At 37.9% G+C, this 19,166-nt stretch overlaps 1 protein-coding gene across 2 annotated transcripts in view; it reads left to right on the top strand.

Moving 5' to 3' along the window:
• Window positions 1-19,166, top strand: part of LOC122794328 — a 1,793,522-nt gene that overhangs the window by 366,828 nt on the left and 1,407,528 nt on the right. For both annotated transcript variants that reach the window (XM_044062632.1, XM_044062631.1), the window contains exon 4: window positions 12,036-12,197. In XM_044062632.1, the coding sequence (XP_043918567.1) occupies window positions 12,036-12,197 (162 nt within the window). The remainder of the gene's footprint in view (window positions 1-12,035; window positions 12,198-19,166) is intronic.

Raw genomic sequence — 19,166 nt, 5'->3', positions numbered from 1 at the left:
ACACACACTTCCCTTGACTATTTATTTTTAATAGCAGTCTATGTACTGTTATGGATCACTCACACAACTTCTGTTCAGTATGGATACAGAGTATGCCTGCTACAGGTTTCCACAACATTATGCACTGTATACACTTTCTTATAATGTGTTGGAACTATATACATCACTTTATTTATGACACTGGTAATCTTTCTGGTAACACAAAAAAAGGCAAGGCCAAGGACAACCATAAGGTCTTCTTTTTTTCTTTTTTTGTATAAAGCATCTTTATTTAGAAATTTACACATTGATACAAACTGAAGCAATCCAGAAACATGGTGCAACAAATATCCTTCAGTGGCAGTCTTGAAAACAGCTCACCAAAAGCCCTTTGTAATTAACCAAACAAGAACTACGCAGGACAGGAGGCATACAGTATTATTTATAGTATTAGAGCCATCTTATTTCTTTCCCAAACAATATCCCTTAGTATTGCCCAACATTGTAGAGAATCTCCATCATACATCAGTCACAGTATCTAACCTTAAATACAGAGTAACTAGTACTATGTTCTATTTCTCGCTCAAAGATGATCTTTCCATCCCGCACTTCACCTTCTCCCATTTCTTTTTGTGAAACTAATTCTGCAGGGGACCTTTCACCCTATGTCTCTTTTTTGAATATCTCACATTATTAACATTAAATCTTCCACTAGAGCAGGGCCTGGACTGTTCCATTTCTAGTTAACCCCTTCTTTGCTACCAAAAAATTAGAACGATAAGTGCTTTCCTAGGTCTCTCCACTCTAAGAAAATCTACCCAATCAAACACATACATTCCAGTCTCATAATCCATTCCTGCTTCAGAACTTCTCTAATTAATTGTTTTGCTCCTGTAATGTAATTTGCCAGTTTAGGAGCAGAATATATGCCTCTAATCACCTTTCATATATTTCACACATCTCCAGCACCTACTTGAAACCCCAGGTAACATTTATGGAGCCTAGCTACTGTAAATAAATACATGTGCAACCATTTCTACCAAAAGATTCTAAATTTACAAACCATATAAACTTGTTCACAGGTATAAACATTATACTTCACATATATTGTTCTGTACAATTTAATCAGTCCAACATTAAATACACTTGTCAATTCCCACCTTCCTTTAAACCTCACTCCTCCTCCAAAACATTTTTCTGCATGTGTTGTTCCCACAGTTTCCATGTTTTTCTATGTAATTTGCTACTACCCTTTTCAGAATATCCCACATCCATTTATCTCAGTTACAATATTCAATACTTCAAATACGTTTGGATGAGGCTTTGATTTTCATTTTCTAGTATATGCTTTTATGGCAGCCACTAGAATTAAACTTAACAAGGCCTTATTGTGTTTAGACAATTCAGATCCTGTATTCCAGCTCAGAAAATAATTTCATTAGTTACACCCATTTGAGCATCCAGTATTTTTTGACAGAGCACTATGCAGGGGATTTTTAAAGTCTACCAACTCATTACAGTCCCAAAACATATGGTCCCAATTACCTCCAATAATTGCCATCTACCTAAGGAAAAGTTCCTTGGAGTCTGCTTGGGCTATAAAAAACTTATGCAAACACTTCCAAGCAAAAAATCTAAATCTTTTAGACTTTGTTTTATATTTGGGAGCAATACGTATGTTCGCCCATTGTTTCTTTGTGACTTGCTTATCCACTCTCTCTTCCAAATCTTTTCTACCCTCCTGGGATTGATTCCTATAGTTATCATACAATATTTTATATGTCCTACTAACAATCTCTTTTTTAACAGCAGCTTCTGTTCTAGATTCAGCTAAAATCATGACCAGTGCCAGTCTTTCACTTAGGATTCCCCTTCTCTTTGCCCATACTCTAATATCAATGCCTGAAAAGGCAGGCTGCCTTTAGCCTGCTGTCCAAATGCCTTCTTAGTTTCTTCCCATTCTGTTACCTTGACCTCTCTAATTATTTGTTCCCAAGAGGCAGTATGTACTTTACAGTCACGATTCAATATAGATATTGGTCTATAAAGTCCAGGTAGACTGGGATATTTTTTTCTTTGCTGATTAGCGATATAACTTTTCTCCACCATGATCATGGATGCTGCTGAACCCTAAGAATCTTATTGAACACACTCAGTCCAATGGATAATATAATCTTCTTATTTTCTGCCAAAATTCTAAACAAATTCCACTGATTCCTTGAGGTTTCCCTCTGGCTAGCTAATCTACCTACTCATTGATCTCCTCTGCCAGGATAAAATGTTTATTTATCTCATTTTGCTGTTCGACTGGTAATTTCTTAAGTACCACCACCTACAAGAATTTTTCTGTTTCTATTTCTCAGATAGATCTAGATTAATATATAACTGTTTCTAGTATTTCCTGAACACCCCACCTATTTCTTCTATCCCTCTAAATATCTATCCACTTTCAGGATCTTTAATTATCCAGATAGTTGTTTCACAATTTGATGTCTTGTTCAACCAATAGTTTCATCTGCACAGGATAGTCAATGTAAAAAAAATGTCTCTGTCTGCTTTAACAACATATCCTGTTGTAAATCGAATGACCATCCCCATTTTAAATCTTTTTCGTGCATACCTCTATGGCCTGGAGATATATTTAGTCTAATTTTAGAGTATTTAATTTTCATTTTCAGAAAACTTAGATTCTCTAAATCCCTACTTACCATTCAAATTTTTTTCTTGTTTGCCATCATTATATTGTTTATCTTCCCCTTCCTCTTTTCTCAGACAGCTAAATAAGGCTGGCTGTCATTACCATCCTGCTGTAGAGCTATGGTTATCTTCTTGTTCATCTAAGGCCCTTCTCCACATGGTTGAACCATCCCATCCTTAATCTCCTATGTCTTAATGTCTTTCCCTTCATTTCCCATCTTACTTCCAGTTCTGTTGGCAAGTAGCCAAACACTAAGCTCCTGTGAGTACAAAAGGCGCCCACTTACAACACATAATATTGAATCTATCTAATCTGGCAGATATTTTGAACTGGAAGAAATAGTATGCAAATTCCCTTCAGATCCTCCCTGTTTTAAATATATCAACTCATCAACCAATATATCAACCCATCAACCAGTCCATGAGTTTAGCTAGTACTTTCCCCTTTGGACATATTATACAGGTGCAAGGACCAGCATTCACATCTTCTTTCACAATAACCAAGTTCCAGCACCTTAGTATTACCACTATCCCTAGCACAAAATAACTTATCGTTGATATTACTTTCTTTAACCCATGTTTACTCTCTTTAGGGAGAATATAAATATTCCACAATTTTATTCTTTTATTTTCCCACTACCCCCTTTGGAAGATAGATCAACCTCTAGTATCTAATTTACTTTCAGTTATCTGTAGTGGAGAATTGTTCTATATAAGGATTATCATTCCCCTTTTCTTCCTCTACAAAGCATTTACAAAATACCTAACCCTAAAACCAAGCCTTACCAGATCTTTGTGTTCCTCTTTCTTCATATGAGTTTCCTGCAACATTACAACCACCCTCATCCATCCGATGTATGCATTCCAACACCTTTCCTTTTTTTACTGGCATCCCAAAGACTATCAACATTCCATGATGATAAACCCACTCTTAACTGGTCTTGTTCTATAATGTTAACTCCTACCTGTTTTTGGCATATTTGCAAACATTATTGCTTTTAATGTTGATAATTTCCTGAAGCTGCCTTAATTTGCAATCTTTCAATATAAACAAAAACCTTCTAACACAGAGAGCATTTAAACCTAACTACAAAATTCCAGTTCTGCAACTGCCCACAAGTAAACATTGAAACCTGTTCTTCCCTGAATTTTCCTACAAGCTAAGCTTGAGTAGTGTGTTTATCTAAACATTCCTACATTCCCCCTCCCTCAACCTCTCAGGAACATTTGATTCTTCTGCCATCGTCCAATACTTGTTTTAGTCTCACAGTTCACTAGGTGTAAATTTCCAAATAATATAAGTTTATATACATTTTAAATACTGGTGACCAGTCTTCTACAATGTAACACATTCATGCTCAGTCACATGTTCAAGATGATCTCAGCGTAATACTGTCACTAAACACCGATCCAAGAGGAAAGATAGTCCAGCAAATCCACTGCAGTAAAATGAACAAATATTCGAAATCCATATCATAAATCAACATTATATTACTCTCCATGTTCAGATCTTAGCTGTCTCATAATGATGCACTCAAGAGCACCACTAACATGCTTATCACAACCAGTGCCCCATATTCATCTTGTCCAGTATGTTACCTGCTAATGGCTCACAAAATTAGAGCTGACAAATTCCATTATTGTCCCAATAATGGTAGTCATCAGAATAACATATATCACAGTACCTAGTCCCTCAACAATCATGCTGCCTTTGTCACCTTACGATTCTTCATCCCAGTCCTGTAAGGCTTCTACCATTTGTTAGTTTGGGGCTCTGTGTGATGCTTCTTTTGATTTTTAAAGCACCTCTCTGTTCCTTGCCTGCATTCTTTGGTAAAAAAAATGGGGAACATTTCTTCAGCCGTGTCATATGAGGCCTTTTTGGTTCCTGTATTTTTTTCATCATCGTGTGCTCAACAGGCCCCCTGCTTTCACCTTTTGCCAAAAACTGCTTGAAGCTATCCAGTTCCTTCAGTGCTTCATTTGTGTCCAAGAATGATTTGACACCATACCTCTCAACCTCTTAGTAGAAGAAATCTGGACAAAACCTAAAATAATGGTGGGACAAAGGCCCAGAAATAGGGACAGATTTTAAATATTATTCTTATAGACTTAGAAAGCTGCTAGAATAACAGCATTTGTCTTAGCATGCATTTTCTGAAGGAAATCGAGTCTGAAACTCAAATGTATGGCATTATTTAGTTATTTCAATCCTCAGTGATTTACCAGAAAACCACACATTTTATGAGGAATATGCCAAAAATATGAGCATAAATCTGGACATTCTGCAAAACTCTGCACAGTTGAGAGGTATGTTTGACACTAACAGGTAAGTAAACATTAACAGCAGCAGGATATAACAGCTTAAATCTCAGTCTCTGGTCCTTACATCTTCTAAACAGTGGAATAATCTCCCCACACTTCAGTCTAGTTCTAAGGAATAGTCTTGTTCCACAAAAAATCTGTTGGCTGCCAGTCTTTAAAATAATACCCTTCTGTCACAATGCTCCCATCAATTGTCCCATTAACCTAAAGGACTGCATTTTAGCTACAAAGCATCTGGTAAAATGATGAACTGTGTTAGCAGGAGCAGCTGTATGGTGCATTCTCTCCAGTCCTATATCACAGGTTCATAGGTCTTTACAAGACTAGCCATGCAATCCAACCCAGTTTTGTCCCGCAGTTCCTTTGACACTTATAAGATATGTTATTAAAGAGGTAACTAAAATTACATGGGGGGTATGTTAGTTGGGGATATCAGATGCCTAACTATTCACTCAACATGCACACCAAAAATGTCTGTATAATTATTTTCTTATGACCCACCTGGCACATTTATAAACCTCAAATTCTTGGATCTATATTAGAAGCACGAAAGACGGAAACTGCGAATACCAGTACATTGACACATAAAGCGCGATCTACCATACTAGCGAACCACATATTGAGTGAAAATCAAAACACCGAACAGATTTGTTTGGCCAGCAGTGGGATCCTGGGGATAAGGGAATATACCCTTTTCCCCACTGTAGTGCAATCTTAGAATTGGTATATTTAAGTAGGGAGTGTGTGTGGGGGGGTGCAGAGGGGCACAGCCTCCCTGCAAAAGTGTGTTATGTTACTTTTATGTAGTCCATTTAGGTATACCTACATGGCACTGTTGGTCAGGGAAATCCATTTGGTGTTTTGATTTTCGCTCAGTACATGGTTCGCTCTTATGGTAGATCGCTCTTTATGTGTCGACGTATTTGTATTTGTGGTTTCTGTCTTTCGTGATTCTGATATAGACACAAATTCTCTTGGTGCTCTCTGTCTTCTAACTCCATTAATTTTTCCTGCTCTGAGTCCAACTGAATTGCAACATTTGCATTTCCTCAATATCCTCCAAGAGCACTGACAGGGCAGTTTCCATCTTCTCTAGTCTCTTGTCCACCTTTTGTATATACTCCAGCAAGTTTGTGCTAATCTTTTTCACTCACTGTAGACTCACTCCAGTTTTTCTCTGGATTTCAACCATATTGTCATGTCTGGCTTTGGTGTTAACTCACTCTTCAATGGCTCACATGTGGTGTCTTTTTTACGGTTCAAAATTAATTTTCCTTTTGAAAGATGCGTCCCCCTTTTCTTGGTTTCCATCATATATCCCAAGTGCTCAAACTGCCAAGCACCTCGGCAGCACTAAATCCTTCCTGTTTACTAAATTAACTTTGTTTTATTTTAAAGAAAAGGGGAGTGAGACAGGCAATAACCATCTGTCTAGCTCTGCACCATACCAAAGGTCCCAACCATAAGCCCTTTTTTGGCTAAGTCCAAAACCTCAAAGGCAAGCACGCAATAGTGTGCTGAACTGTTGGTAAATTGAACCATATTTAGAGGACTGGGATATATGGCAAATTTTCTGGCTGACAATTCAACTCCAGCTTTACTGCTCCCTTTATCCCCAGCAGCCTCACAGGAAATACCATCTAGTATAATCACTCCAACTATCAGTAAGGAGCAGGTCTTAAATGCCCTCTCTAAGGCCACAATGGGCCTCAGTAATAACCCCGGATGCTTTCTTAAATCACCTGAAATATGACATATCAGGGTCACTAGTGTCACAATTCAACCATAGTGCATGCAAGACTGCAGCAGTCATCCATCTGCACAACACCAGACCATAAATGGATCTCGGGAGCTACAGACCCATTAGTCTGATTAGTCTCATATGCCAAGCCATGGAAAGAATTGTCATGGTAATGACTGACAATGATATGAGAAACCTACAGACACTGGACCTAGCCCAGTTTGGTTTCATCAAAGACAGGTCATGCCTACTGAATCTGATGAAATTCCTTGAGAAGGTCACCAAAATAATGGAAGAGGGAAAAATAGTGCATACTGCCTATCTTGACTTAGCTAAGGCAATTGATACAATACCTCACTCAAGCATTGTAAACAAATTCACAAAATTAGGCATAAACCACAATGCAACTCACTGGATAGCCACCTGGTTCACAGACAGGACCCTGGAAGTTAGGATTGGATACATCACCTCCTCAAAGAGGCTGATCACTAGTGGAGTCCCTCAGAGCTCTGTAATGGCTCAGCTCCTCTTTGAAAATCAATTTTTTGGAAGGCAAGGCCAATATTAAGGACATCTGGCTCAGCAAGTTTGCACATGATTGCAAAATAGGAGTAATCATAGAAACTTCTCAAGATGCTAACATGTTGCAGGAAAATCTACCACAAACTGGTGCCAACTCCATGGCCTAAAACTCAATGTCAAGAAATGCATAACAGTACTTTTTGTAAAGTCAGCCACACAGCTAAGCAACCTCATTGATTAAACACACCTAAAAGTAGACACAGTAGTCAAGGATTTAGGGACTCATGTAGAAAGTAACTTGGCTTTTGACCATGTGTTGAAGTTTGTTAGAAAATCATTCTATGTCAATCAAATTATAAATATGGATATGACATCTATGTCCAAGGAAGTCATCGTACTACTGTACTCAGCCATCATCAGACCCATTTTTGATCATAGGTTCATAGGTTCATATTAGGCTATCTGCCCTAGGGCATTTATAAGCCTAGCCAGAGTGTGTATGGCTTTCGCCACCCATTTTAAATTAATTTTGCTATGCCCTTTTTCGAGGTTAGTATACTGTGCCTCTGTCTAACAGTGACACAGAAGTGATACCCGGGGTAAACCTACGATCTCCCATCCACTCATCAAGATTCCTCTTGAAGAGAGTCAATGAGGGACTCTGCCTAACCTGGACTGGGATTTTATTCCAGAGTGAAGGGAGCCTCTGGGTTATGAATCTGTCCCGCCAGCATGTCCTATTTATTTCAGTGCTGAGGTTTAAGTCCCTCGAGCACGTAGCTCGATGGGATTTGGATTTTCTGAGGTGCAGCATGTCCATTAATTCCGGGTTGGACATGGCTTTATATGTCAGGCACAGATCGCCTCTGAGCAGGAGGTATGCCACTGAGTAGAGCTGGAGTTTCTTTAACCGGGCAGCATACGGCATCTGTTTGAGCCCCTTGATCCTCTTGGTGAGGTACTTTTGGGGTCTTTCCAGTTGCTGCAGGTGTCTGGTAAGGTACATCCCAAAAGGGGCATTGTACTCAATTATCGGCCTGATGAGGGATGATTAAAGAGGCACGATGACCTCCCCTGATCTAGATGTGAATCCCTTCATGATTAGGTGGGCTATATAAAATGTTTTTCTAACCACTTTGGCCACGTGGTTGTCAAATAAGAGATTGCTATCAACTTGGGTCCCCAGGTCCCTAATTACTTCTTCTGTAGTTAATGGATTACCACCTATGTGGTAATTTGTGGGCACTTTGTTTTTGCCAAAGGGGATGACTATACACTTTTTGGCATTTAGCTTGAGGCCATGGCTCTGGCACCAGTTGTCTGTTTCTATGAGGCCCTTTTGGAGGATGCTTGTGTCAGCTGGAGAGTCTATTATGGCGTCCAGTTTGCAGTCATCTGCGAACTTGGTCAGCCACAGTCCTTCCATGTTTGTCTGTACCTCTGAGAAATATATACCGAACAAGAGAGGTCCCAAGACTGAGCCTTGTGGGACGCCACTTGTAACTGGTTTGGAGTCTCACATGGCTCCAGCTATTCTAAGCATGTGGGTTCTGTCCTTGAGCCAGTTTGCAACCCATCTAGTGACATAGGGGTTTATATTTAAGCTGGTGAGCTTAACTATAATGCCCGAGTGGGGTATTGTATCGAAGGCTTTTGCGAGGTCCAGGTAGGCTGTGTGGACCACCTTCCCCTTGTCAATGGCCTTGGTGACTGTTTCAAAGAAATCGACCAGGTTTAAGAGGCAGGATCTGCCCTTAACAAAGCCAAACTGGATAGGATCCAGTGTTTGTAGGTCCCCAATATCTTTATTTATAAGGTCCATGATGATCCTTTCCATAGCTTTGCAGACCAAGCTAGTGAGACTTATGAGGCGATAGTTTCCAGGATCTGTTGAGGCACCACCTTTGTGGAGAGGGACCACTGTTGCTGTACGCCACTCTTTGGGTACATATCCTGTAGTAAGGCTGAGATTGAACAGTAGTTTTAGTTTCATGTAGGACGCAGCCCGGGACACCATCTGGTCCCATTGATGCTGTGTTTCTTGCTTTGGAGAGGGCAGCTCTTACCTGAGCATCTGAGATGTCAGAGGGCAGCACTCTGCTGGGATAGATATTAGCCCTTTTGGTGGGGAGGGGGGGGAGAAGTTTGCGCTGAACCTGTCAGCTAGGATGTTGGCAATGTCTGTGGGTTCGGTGTATTTTTTGTCATTTTGGACTAATTCTGAGCATATCTGGGAATTCCCACCCAGGTTCCTAACATAACTAAAGAAAGCCTTGTGATTATCCTTAGTGTCCTGTGCAATTTTTCTCTCGAAGCTGGCCTTAGACAATTTTATGAGTGCACGTAGTTTTTTGCTAATACTGATCAGAGTTGCCTTCCCTTTTTGGGATTTTGCTCTGTCATGTAGTAGCTTCCTCCTTCTACTGTATAGTTTGTTTATGGCTGGGGTCCACCAGACAGGACGTCTGCTTTTGGAGGATTGGGTCTTGGTTTTATTTGGGATTGCATGATCCATGCATTCCTGAAGGTGTTCATAGAATGCATTTATAAAGGATTTTGTGGTCTGGGCCATATTATCCACAGGCCCGGGGGCTTTGAAGGATTCAACCTCGGTTTTGAGGAGTGTGAAATTTGCTTTAGAGAAGTTTTTCACTGTGGTTTTCTGGGCATGGGGTGGGGTCGGGATGTGAATATCCAGTGAGATTAGTTTATGGTCTGATCTTACCAGTGAGGGATACACTTCTGGTCTGGAGCATAGAGTCCCCATGTTGGTGATGATCTGGTCCAGTATGTTTTCCCCTCTTGTGGGAGTGGTAACAAGTTGTTCCATAGCATTTGAGTTTATAAATTCTAGGAACCTTTGGGCTAGGGTGTTGGAGCTAGAGTAATGCTCCCAGTCTATGGTTGGGTAGTTGAAGTCACCCAATATAATGGTGTTTGGAGATCATAATTCCTCCTTTTATATACCTGTCCAGGCACAAGCAATAATTGAAAGAGTTTCCTAACAAAAAGAATACAGAGTGTAAACATAATGTCCTATGCAGATTGCACTTTCTCTATACTCTGCTGCAGAATACTGAGAGGTAATTTATGCCTGGTCTACAAGGCATCCTTGGATTTACCTTGGATTTACTCCTTTTATATACCTGTCCAGGCACAAGCAATAACTGAAAGAGTTTCCTTATTCCCTTCCAAACATTTGGAAAGCTTTTACTTGATTTATAATATACATTCATGATTCTCCTCACATTGTTTTTATTTAAAAAATTTTATTTTTAATATTTAAAAAATGATATACACCTTCCTGATACTTAAAAAATCATCCTTGTAACAACATGTTTCTTCCTAACAAAGTAAAACAGAATTAATTCCATCTTTATGAGAAATGACGAAGCTACTTTGCATGCATGGGTACATTGAGGAGATTACATGGTTACTATGGAACAAAAATAATATAGCAACTTTCCCATATGGACTTCACATGACAAAAAATAAAAAGTTTTAAAAAAAATCACTTTATATATCCCTTTTCACAATGTACAACTGTAGAATGTTTACATAAATACATAGAACCAGCAGGCGATAAAGAATTATCTGAAAATTAGTTACCTAATTTTTTTGAATCTACTATAAATTGAGTCTAATATGTACTAAATGTCTATTAATTTACATTTATTAATTTAAATTCTGTATTGTATGTGAAATGTCTTATATGTGGAACTTGTCTCCCTGGGACTCCACTGAAAATGGGCACTTCTTTCCCAGTTGGACCATCCCTGTAAACAAATGCAAATAATTAAATAAATAATCTACATGGATTTTATAATTAAGAAATATTTTAACATTTCTAATGAACTAATAAATTATGTATAGTGTATTTTTCTATAGTTGTAGCAGCAATTTCATTATGTAATGCTGTTTTCCATAAAGAACATAGTTATCTTTACACAATGGTCACCTGGTACAAACATCACAGTATCCATCCATCCATGCATCCATCTACCCATCCATCTATAATCTCTTTTCCTCTGACAGTCTCACAGCAGAAGCTGGGCAAAAGTTTTCTATATTTGCTAAGGAATTCTCATAAAAGATGAAATATGTGATTTCTGTATCATGCCCTGGTCTACTATGGGACCTCCTTCTAGTGAGCTATACCAGTTAAGCTTCAAAACAGGATCCCTATTTTAATATCAGGACTCACTATGATGAGTCCCAGCTCACCAAAAAAAAAAGACCCCAAATGCAGCAGAAATGTGACTACTGAATATCGTTCATCTCCTTTGAACTTGTTTTTGCAGTGGGGCAAACAGCCCTGCACTCATGATGAGATGGTGAAGGCCATCCACCTCCAACACTTATATACACCAATTCCACGAACCCTATACCTTGGGAGATAAGGCAATATTACGAGAAATGACAGTCTTGGACTTAATATATGCAAGTCAGGATTTTCAGGCATTCAGTCTCCAGGTAAAAGAACTCGGTATTCTGTCCTAATATTTCAAGGGGTTACCTTCTGAATCACCACAGATGAATAATTCTAACCTACACAAAGCAGTACTTCTGCCTTAAAATCCCCCATGGGATGATCCAACATCCTGTGTTTACCGATCACGCTTCAGTATAATGTTATTATTCAGCAGGACACAGTTAATTCATAATCGTGCAGCATTGCAACATATAGGGTAATATCAACTACATCAACCATTCTGATGATCAGATTGGAACCATATTCTTCTACTAACTTTCTGTTATGTTTCATTTTCAGATATGAATGACTTTCTGTTTGCTGAATATGAAATTTACATTGAAATGCCACCCAGTATGTTAAATAAACTTAAGCAAATGATCGAGAATGGTACATTTCCTATAACTATACAAATCCCTGGGAACACTGAAGCAAATATGACATCCTTGGAAATTAATGCAGGTAAGTCTTTATTGACTGTATTATTCAATGAAATCTGAAACTGTTTGTTTCTTACCAGTTCTGAAAGTGTGTTAATCTATAGTATAAGCTTCAAAAAATTGAGTAATTTTTGAAAATTGTATCACCGAAATTGTGTCTCCAGTGTAAGAAGAGTAGAAGGTACAAATGTAAATAAATAATAAATAAATAAAATCTTGTTACTGACTTGGCTATTAAATATATGTCAGATGCAAGTATCCATCTAAAGAAGAGGAAGTATAAGACAATACTTTTGTGGAAAAGCAGAGAAAAATGGGATGCATTTCCATTTCAAGTGTCTTAATGTTAATGCATCAAGTCTGAGCTGAGTTAATGTCATGTGACAAGTGGGATAACAAGATAGTTTACTAACATGTTAAAGAAATGTCAGGGAGTGGAGAGGAGTAGAAATTATTCATTTACTGTAATGACTGTATACAACAGAAAAAAAGAGGTTGAAGACGTAGGGGGATGACAGAGCTATATGTATATATCAATAGAGTGTAAATCCAATAGAATGCAACTGTTAATAAACATAATGAAAAAGGAGTAACATTATACTTGTCTTAATGGAATCATTGACATGACTGATCTATTAATGCTTGACAAAACTACAATCATTTCTTTATTAGCACAATTAATTTCTGTTAGCAAAAGGTCAGTAAAGATACTTATGTACAATAAGACTAAACTAGTTGCTTATAAAGCCAGTCTGTAAACACAAAGCATTTAAAATTAGTTTCTCAAAAATATTTTGTTAATTCTAGACTGAAAAAGGATTAAGACTATGAACGGCTACTGAGCTGCTTTCTGTTGGCCACGATGTAATTCCTTCAGCCTCCATTTGCATACTGTATAACTCTGACCAAATCACTTAACCAGACACACTCCCTGTCTGCATCTAAAAAACCTCCATGTGGATCAAACCACACCCCAGTTAACGTATACAAAAAATAAATGAAAAAAATAGAAATGTTTGAAGCAGTGTATACATCTAAGATGATACAGACAGGAAGCTTAATCTGTTTTCTTCTGCTTGATAGTGTTTTTCTGAAAGTTGTATTCTGCATCTAAGTAAAGCCTTGGCAAATACTTTATGATATTTTATTCAGTATATGCTGCTAAGACTCTGACAGAATTCAAACAGTTAATTCCAGTAGTAATGCCTTTGTGGCTGCCCGCAGACTTTTGAATAAACGTCTCAATTATTGTTTGTGGCATAGTTTTACTCATGATACAGCAGTATGTTTAACTACTAAAGCATGGTTTAAAAATACATAGGAATAAGGCACATTACTTTTCCTGCTTGTAAGAGAATATATTGACTCTAGAACAAACAATGTAGAAGGCTGTGTATATGTAGTTGGTGGGGGAGTGTATGTGTACCTGGTGGGTCAGTGTTGTGCTCATAGCTGGTCTGCTTCATTACTATGAGCAAATATCTATTAAAAATATGTGTGTCAGGGCAGGTTCTTTCAAATCTACTTTTCCAAAAACAGGAAGTAGAAAAGTATTCTGTGACTTATGGTCAATAATACATTCATCCACATGCACCAGAAACAGATAATTTAATGATCTTATTGTTGGCTGGGCATAGTATTAATCTGCTGTCAATAATCAAATATTATTGTAGCATTAGAATATTATGATTGTAATGCCATAAGTCAGCAGTCCTGCTGCCTTTGGGTGTGTTTTAAAACTTACCAGCTGTGTTTCGCTCTGATACCTGATTTTTTCTATTTGTAGATGTACATGCCATGTGTGTATGCATCCTGTGATGGACAGACATCCCAGTCTGGACTAGCTTATTCCCTTGAATCCATTGCTTTATTGCTTGAAGATGCAGAACAATGGCCCCATAATTATATCAATATATATTGTGCAACACATAAAACACATTTCTATGCAGGTGAATGAATAAATTTGCAAGAACATTATAGAACAGTATTATCTTGCAATGGCCACTAATTTTGCATTGTTTATTGCATGTATGCAGAATGCACATTGCACATGTAGAGTCTGATCATATCGGAACATGTATTTGGAATTAATAGGTGTTGCTGTCATGCAGTTCTGAGATGCAGAGTCATTTTCATAGCAGAGGTGAGTCTGCCATCATACTGTTATTAGCAGCAATAATGCATTACTGCACTTCATATGCTGGGTGGAAAACTAATTTGAGCATTTGCTTATGTAGACTTGACTGTGTATCCATAAGGTATACAAGGGCAGTAACTGTTGAAGAAATCTGAACCTTAGCCAATGGCAATTTGTCTAATTTTCATGCTATCCTTTCATGAAACGGAATACCTCAGCTCCATTCTGCCCTCTCATATTACATCATCTCCTTGTAGCAGAATGAATATATTAGTCATGATTAGCATGCAGACACTGTATAAGGGATTTAGTACACTACTATGACTATTCAGGGCACAGTAATCATGCCTATCATGGTGATGTGAAAACAGGACAGGCAATAGAAAGAAATTCATTGTTTGTATGATTCCTATCCTAAACATGTTACAACACATACATGTAGATATATTAAACAGGAGTTGGATATCTAGATGGGTATTTATAAATTCACAGCTGTATGACTGGCCTGGCCCTCAATGAAAAGGGAGGCAATGGCTAAGGATGAGTACTGTCAAGGCAGTAATGGCCTCATGGCTCAATTGCCTTGTGATTTTTATGATTTTATGAAAGGGTATTAACAAAATAGTCTGGTGGAAGCACTGTTACTGCCCATTGGGCACTCAAAGATGATATTTAATGAAACATAGATGAAGGTAGTATTTCAGGTGCCCTTATTTTTTTATCTCACTAAAGCCTTTAACTTGATTGACACCCCTCTCCTCATAAATGCTGTTACAGAAATTGAAGAGACAATATATACTCCACTTTTCATGTTTTATTATTTATAACGGTCAAAGATTTATTTCAGAATTTAGTCTTATGGCTTTGTTTCTGTTTCATAGAATGATATTGCTAGGTACTGAAATGTCACTTTACTGGTAGAGGCTAATGCATAAGATTTAATATTCACAAAACCTACTCCACATATTAGGTCTATTAAGGGTTTAATCTACAAATACTACTCCACATATTAGGTATGTTAAGGGGTTTACCTTTGAGAGACCGAAGCACTTTGGCTCACTGTTTTCTGAAAGATGAATATTGAAAATGAGTTAAACACACACACACACACACACACACACACACACACACACACACACACACACACAAAAAACTTTACAGTGGGCAAGACTCCCTTTCACTTCCCATGTAGGGATTCCATCTTATTATCCCCCCCCTAAATTATATATACTAACTCCATGGTCATACCACAAAAAAGGGGGAATTACCTAAATGCACTCACCTGTCTTGCACAATACAACACATTGCAGTAAAGCTCGCCATGCTATTAATTTTTTGAACTATAGCCACATGTTTACAAAAGCTGTAATGACCTATAACTATGACGTTTCAAGGCATCAGGGAAATGTCAGGAAAGCAATCAAAAGATTAAGACTATGAATTCTTAATGAGTACAGGTCTGAACTGCTAAGTTTCTGCTTTATAACCTATAACCTCCTCTACCATGCCTTTACAAATTTTAAATAACACCTCTAAATGAACTACTGAAAAATTAATGTTGGTTCATGTCAGTAACCCATTATCCATACGCAATATTTTTTTAATTGAAAACATAAGTTGTGCTGATATCACCTATGTGATCATCATATCCAACAAAGTTTGCTTATGGCTGTGTAGTTAATGCAAATAGGAGCGGTCACTGGGGACAACTCTGTTTTGTTCCTTTTTATATTTATAACGGGTGATCCATGTAGCTCAAATCAGAGGTGTAGCAAACTATTCAGGCACCTGTGGCTGTCCCACATTCTAGCACCCCTCTTCTGCTTCTCTCCTTAGACTTGAGGAGAAGAAAAGCTGTTATATTCTTTTAACCTGCAGCAAACTGCTTGCTACATCAGTAACAAGCATCTGCTACAGTTATGGTTATCCTACACACTAAGCACTAAAGAGCTTCAGTTCTGGCACCAAATCCAATAATGGCATTCAGGCATCCATTTTGGAATACTGGCAATGCATTGGAGACTGATTGGTATCTGCCTATTGTTTCCCTTAACATTTTCCACTCAGGGTGGCTGCCCCCTTCACCCTACGTGAGCTACAGCTACAGCTCTAATTTCACGTAAGGTAATGAATTGTTGCTTAACATTTTAATAGTTTTATATTAGAATTTTGGGAAGCAATATGTTTCAAATACTTTAAACAGTATTGTCAGTTTATGGAACCAAAGATCTTTTCCAGTTACAGGGTAATAACTGGTAATACTAGATCATTACAATTTGCATAACCATTTAAATGTAATACTCTTTTCATTTTATCCTGTGAGTTTATCTTCTAAATATAAATCCCATTTGATTTTTATCTATTAGAGTCGGCAGTGTCATTTTGTTTCTCTTTGAAATTTTTATTGCAGACTAAGTCATCTTCATGTCACATTTCACAAACAGAAGCATACTAATATTTTACAATATGTAACAGAACATATATACGTTAGAGTTTAACCCCCTTTGCTATCTGGCAATGAAGACATGATTATCATGTTCTCCCTTCCCACCTTCATTTATTTATCTTCTATGAATTGCAATGCCCTTTTCCTCATATACTTGTATCTGCCCATTGTGTCTTGATTCTTTATCCCATCAGTAGCTCTCAACTCCTTATAGCTATATCAACACTTTTGCCAAATACTGGTCCTCGGCATTTAGATCAACTTTTCCTGCCATGTGCCCAACCTTCCCAGAACCTAGCCATACCTTTACTGTCCAATTTGTCACATCTTGTCATCTCCTGAATTTTTAATTTGTTTTTCGGCCCATTTTTGTGCAATCTTTATTTCAATACTTTTCCTGCAATTAAAATCCCAACTGTTTCCATCTGTTCTCATATTTTTCCTTTAGTTTATATACTATACAGACATAAGGTGAAGGATTTTTCCCTGTCTCTCTTGTATATAATATTTCATGTTATGAGGCCTTTTGCATACATTTTGAACCTATCTATATCACTGGCACATAAACAGTTGATCTGCCTCCCTGTGACCACATCTTTAACAATTATGTTCTCACTACTACTGTTCCTTCCCCACTCTCACAGATATTCTGTCCAGTTTATGTAAATGTTTCATATGTGTTCCCTACTGGAATACATATTTATACCTTTTATGTAACCAGTCTCCAACCCCCCCTACATGATATTTTACCCATCAGTCTGCACTCCATTTTATCTTCCTCTTAGTAATCGATTGCCTCCTCTGCCTACACTCTTACAAATAACCTATAAATCAGCCCTCTGCACTATTGCCTATTATTTCTCAAAATCCCATCTCCTATGATTATCTCCCTTCCCACCTTTTTGTTTACTTTACTCCCTTCTACTTCCTCACCACCCACCTCTTTATCAATTTTCTTCATCAAACTCCAGTAAAACAAATGCCCTTCCATATCACAAACTCTCTCCTCACATCCTCAGATTCTAAATTCTCAATGCATTTCAAGCATTCCCTTCTTCAAAATCTCTTTCATATGTTACATATCTAACTGATTCCAAGTTCACACCATCCTCATCCACACCCTATTTCTATCCTGTATATTTTATGGAAGCTCTTGTCATCTTTCCTTTCTTTTGTTAGACGTAAATATTTATAATTCTGTCTCAATTGTCACTTTTTATCTAATTATCTAGATACCCCTTGTTGCCCTCATACTACCTCTGCTTCCCAATTTCTCCAACTAAGACAAATATTCTTAATCCCCCCACACACAACTTCCAAGATCTGTCCTCCCTCATTCTCCCTACAATCATCCTATTTGTAGCTATTTTCCTTTTTGGCTTCACCACACAAACCTATCACATGATTTCTACACATCTAGGATTATCTCATCTTTGATTCTGAAGCCTATAGGTCTACCCATATACATCACATTTGGGAGAAATAGAAGTCTTATACAATACCCTACTTTACCATCTATGTTACTTTTCCCCCTCACAATGTCCTCAGTAGCTATTGAAATTCTAACTACCAATTATTTATTTCCTTCTTCTAACTAGGGCAGTCTATTTATCCTGTCACCCCTACCAACATAATGGGTCTATATTATATCATCACACACTTACAAAAGTGAATGATAATTAATCGACCCCATAAAAGCGAAAGCTTACAATGTCGAAACCTCAGAACAGCAATCTTTTTCCAATCCCCCCACGTGGAGGGCTGTGCCCCCCACACCCCCCCTACTTAAATATACCGACTCAGAGATCGCACTACAGTGCCGAAAATGGCAAAGTAATGGAAGCGGCTAAGCAAATTCTTTCCCCTGGAAAGAATTCACTTAAAAGCTGCTTCGCTATTTTGCCTTTTCATTCTTTTACGGTCGATCAAGATGCATTCGACAAAATGCATCTGCAATCATGTAATAGGAACCCACCATAACTTCTTCTTCATAAATGACTTCTTCAGATTAAATTTCAAACCAAACTCTTTCCCAAATCTGGTTAAAAATATATAGTATTACCAATAGCTGCATGTTTTCATTATTTAACAAGATCAAGCACTCATCTACAAAGCACTGCATGCACCCTGTCCTTTGGCATTCGCATCTGTTTCTAATCCTTCTTCTCATCCTCTTTATTAACCTCACCAGGCCTACCAATAACAAACTCAGACAGAGTTGGGAACCTTGACTCACCTCTGTCTATGCCACCCTTTGTCTGTTCTCCATTCAGTAATCAGTAGTCTAATATATGGCTTCCTCTAAAGGGATTTCACCCCACTCAGCTACATACCTTTTCCCAAACCTTGTTTTAAGAGTTTGATTACAAATTCCCAACTTACACCATCACACAGTATTTGATTATCCA

The sequence above is a fragment of the Protopterus annectens genome, chromosome 2.part1 (genome assembly GCF_019279795.1).
Source record: "Protopterus annectens isolate FY-2018-M chromosome 2.part1, PAN1.0, whole genome shotgun sequence".
Lineage (NCBI taxonomy): Eukaryota > Metazoa > Chordata > Ceratodontiformes > Protopteridae > Protopterus > Protopterus annectens.
This window is presented reverse-complemented; position numbering and strand designations above follow the sequence as displayed.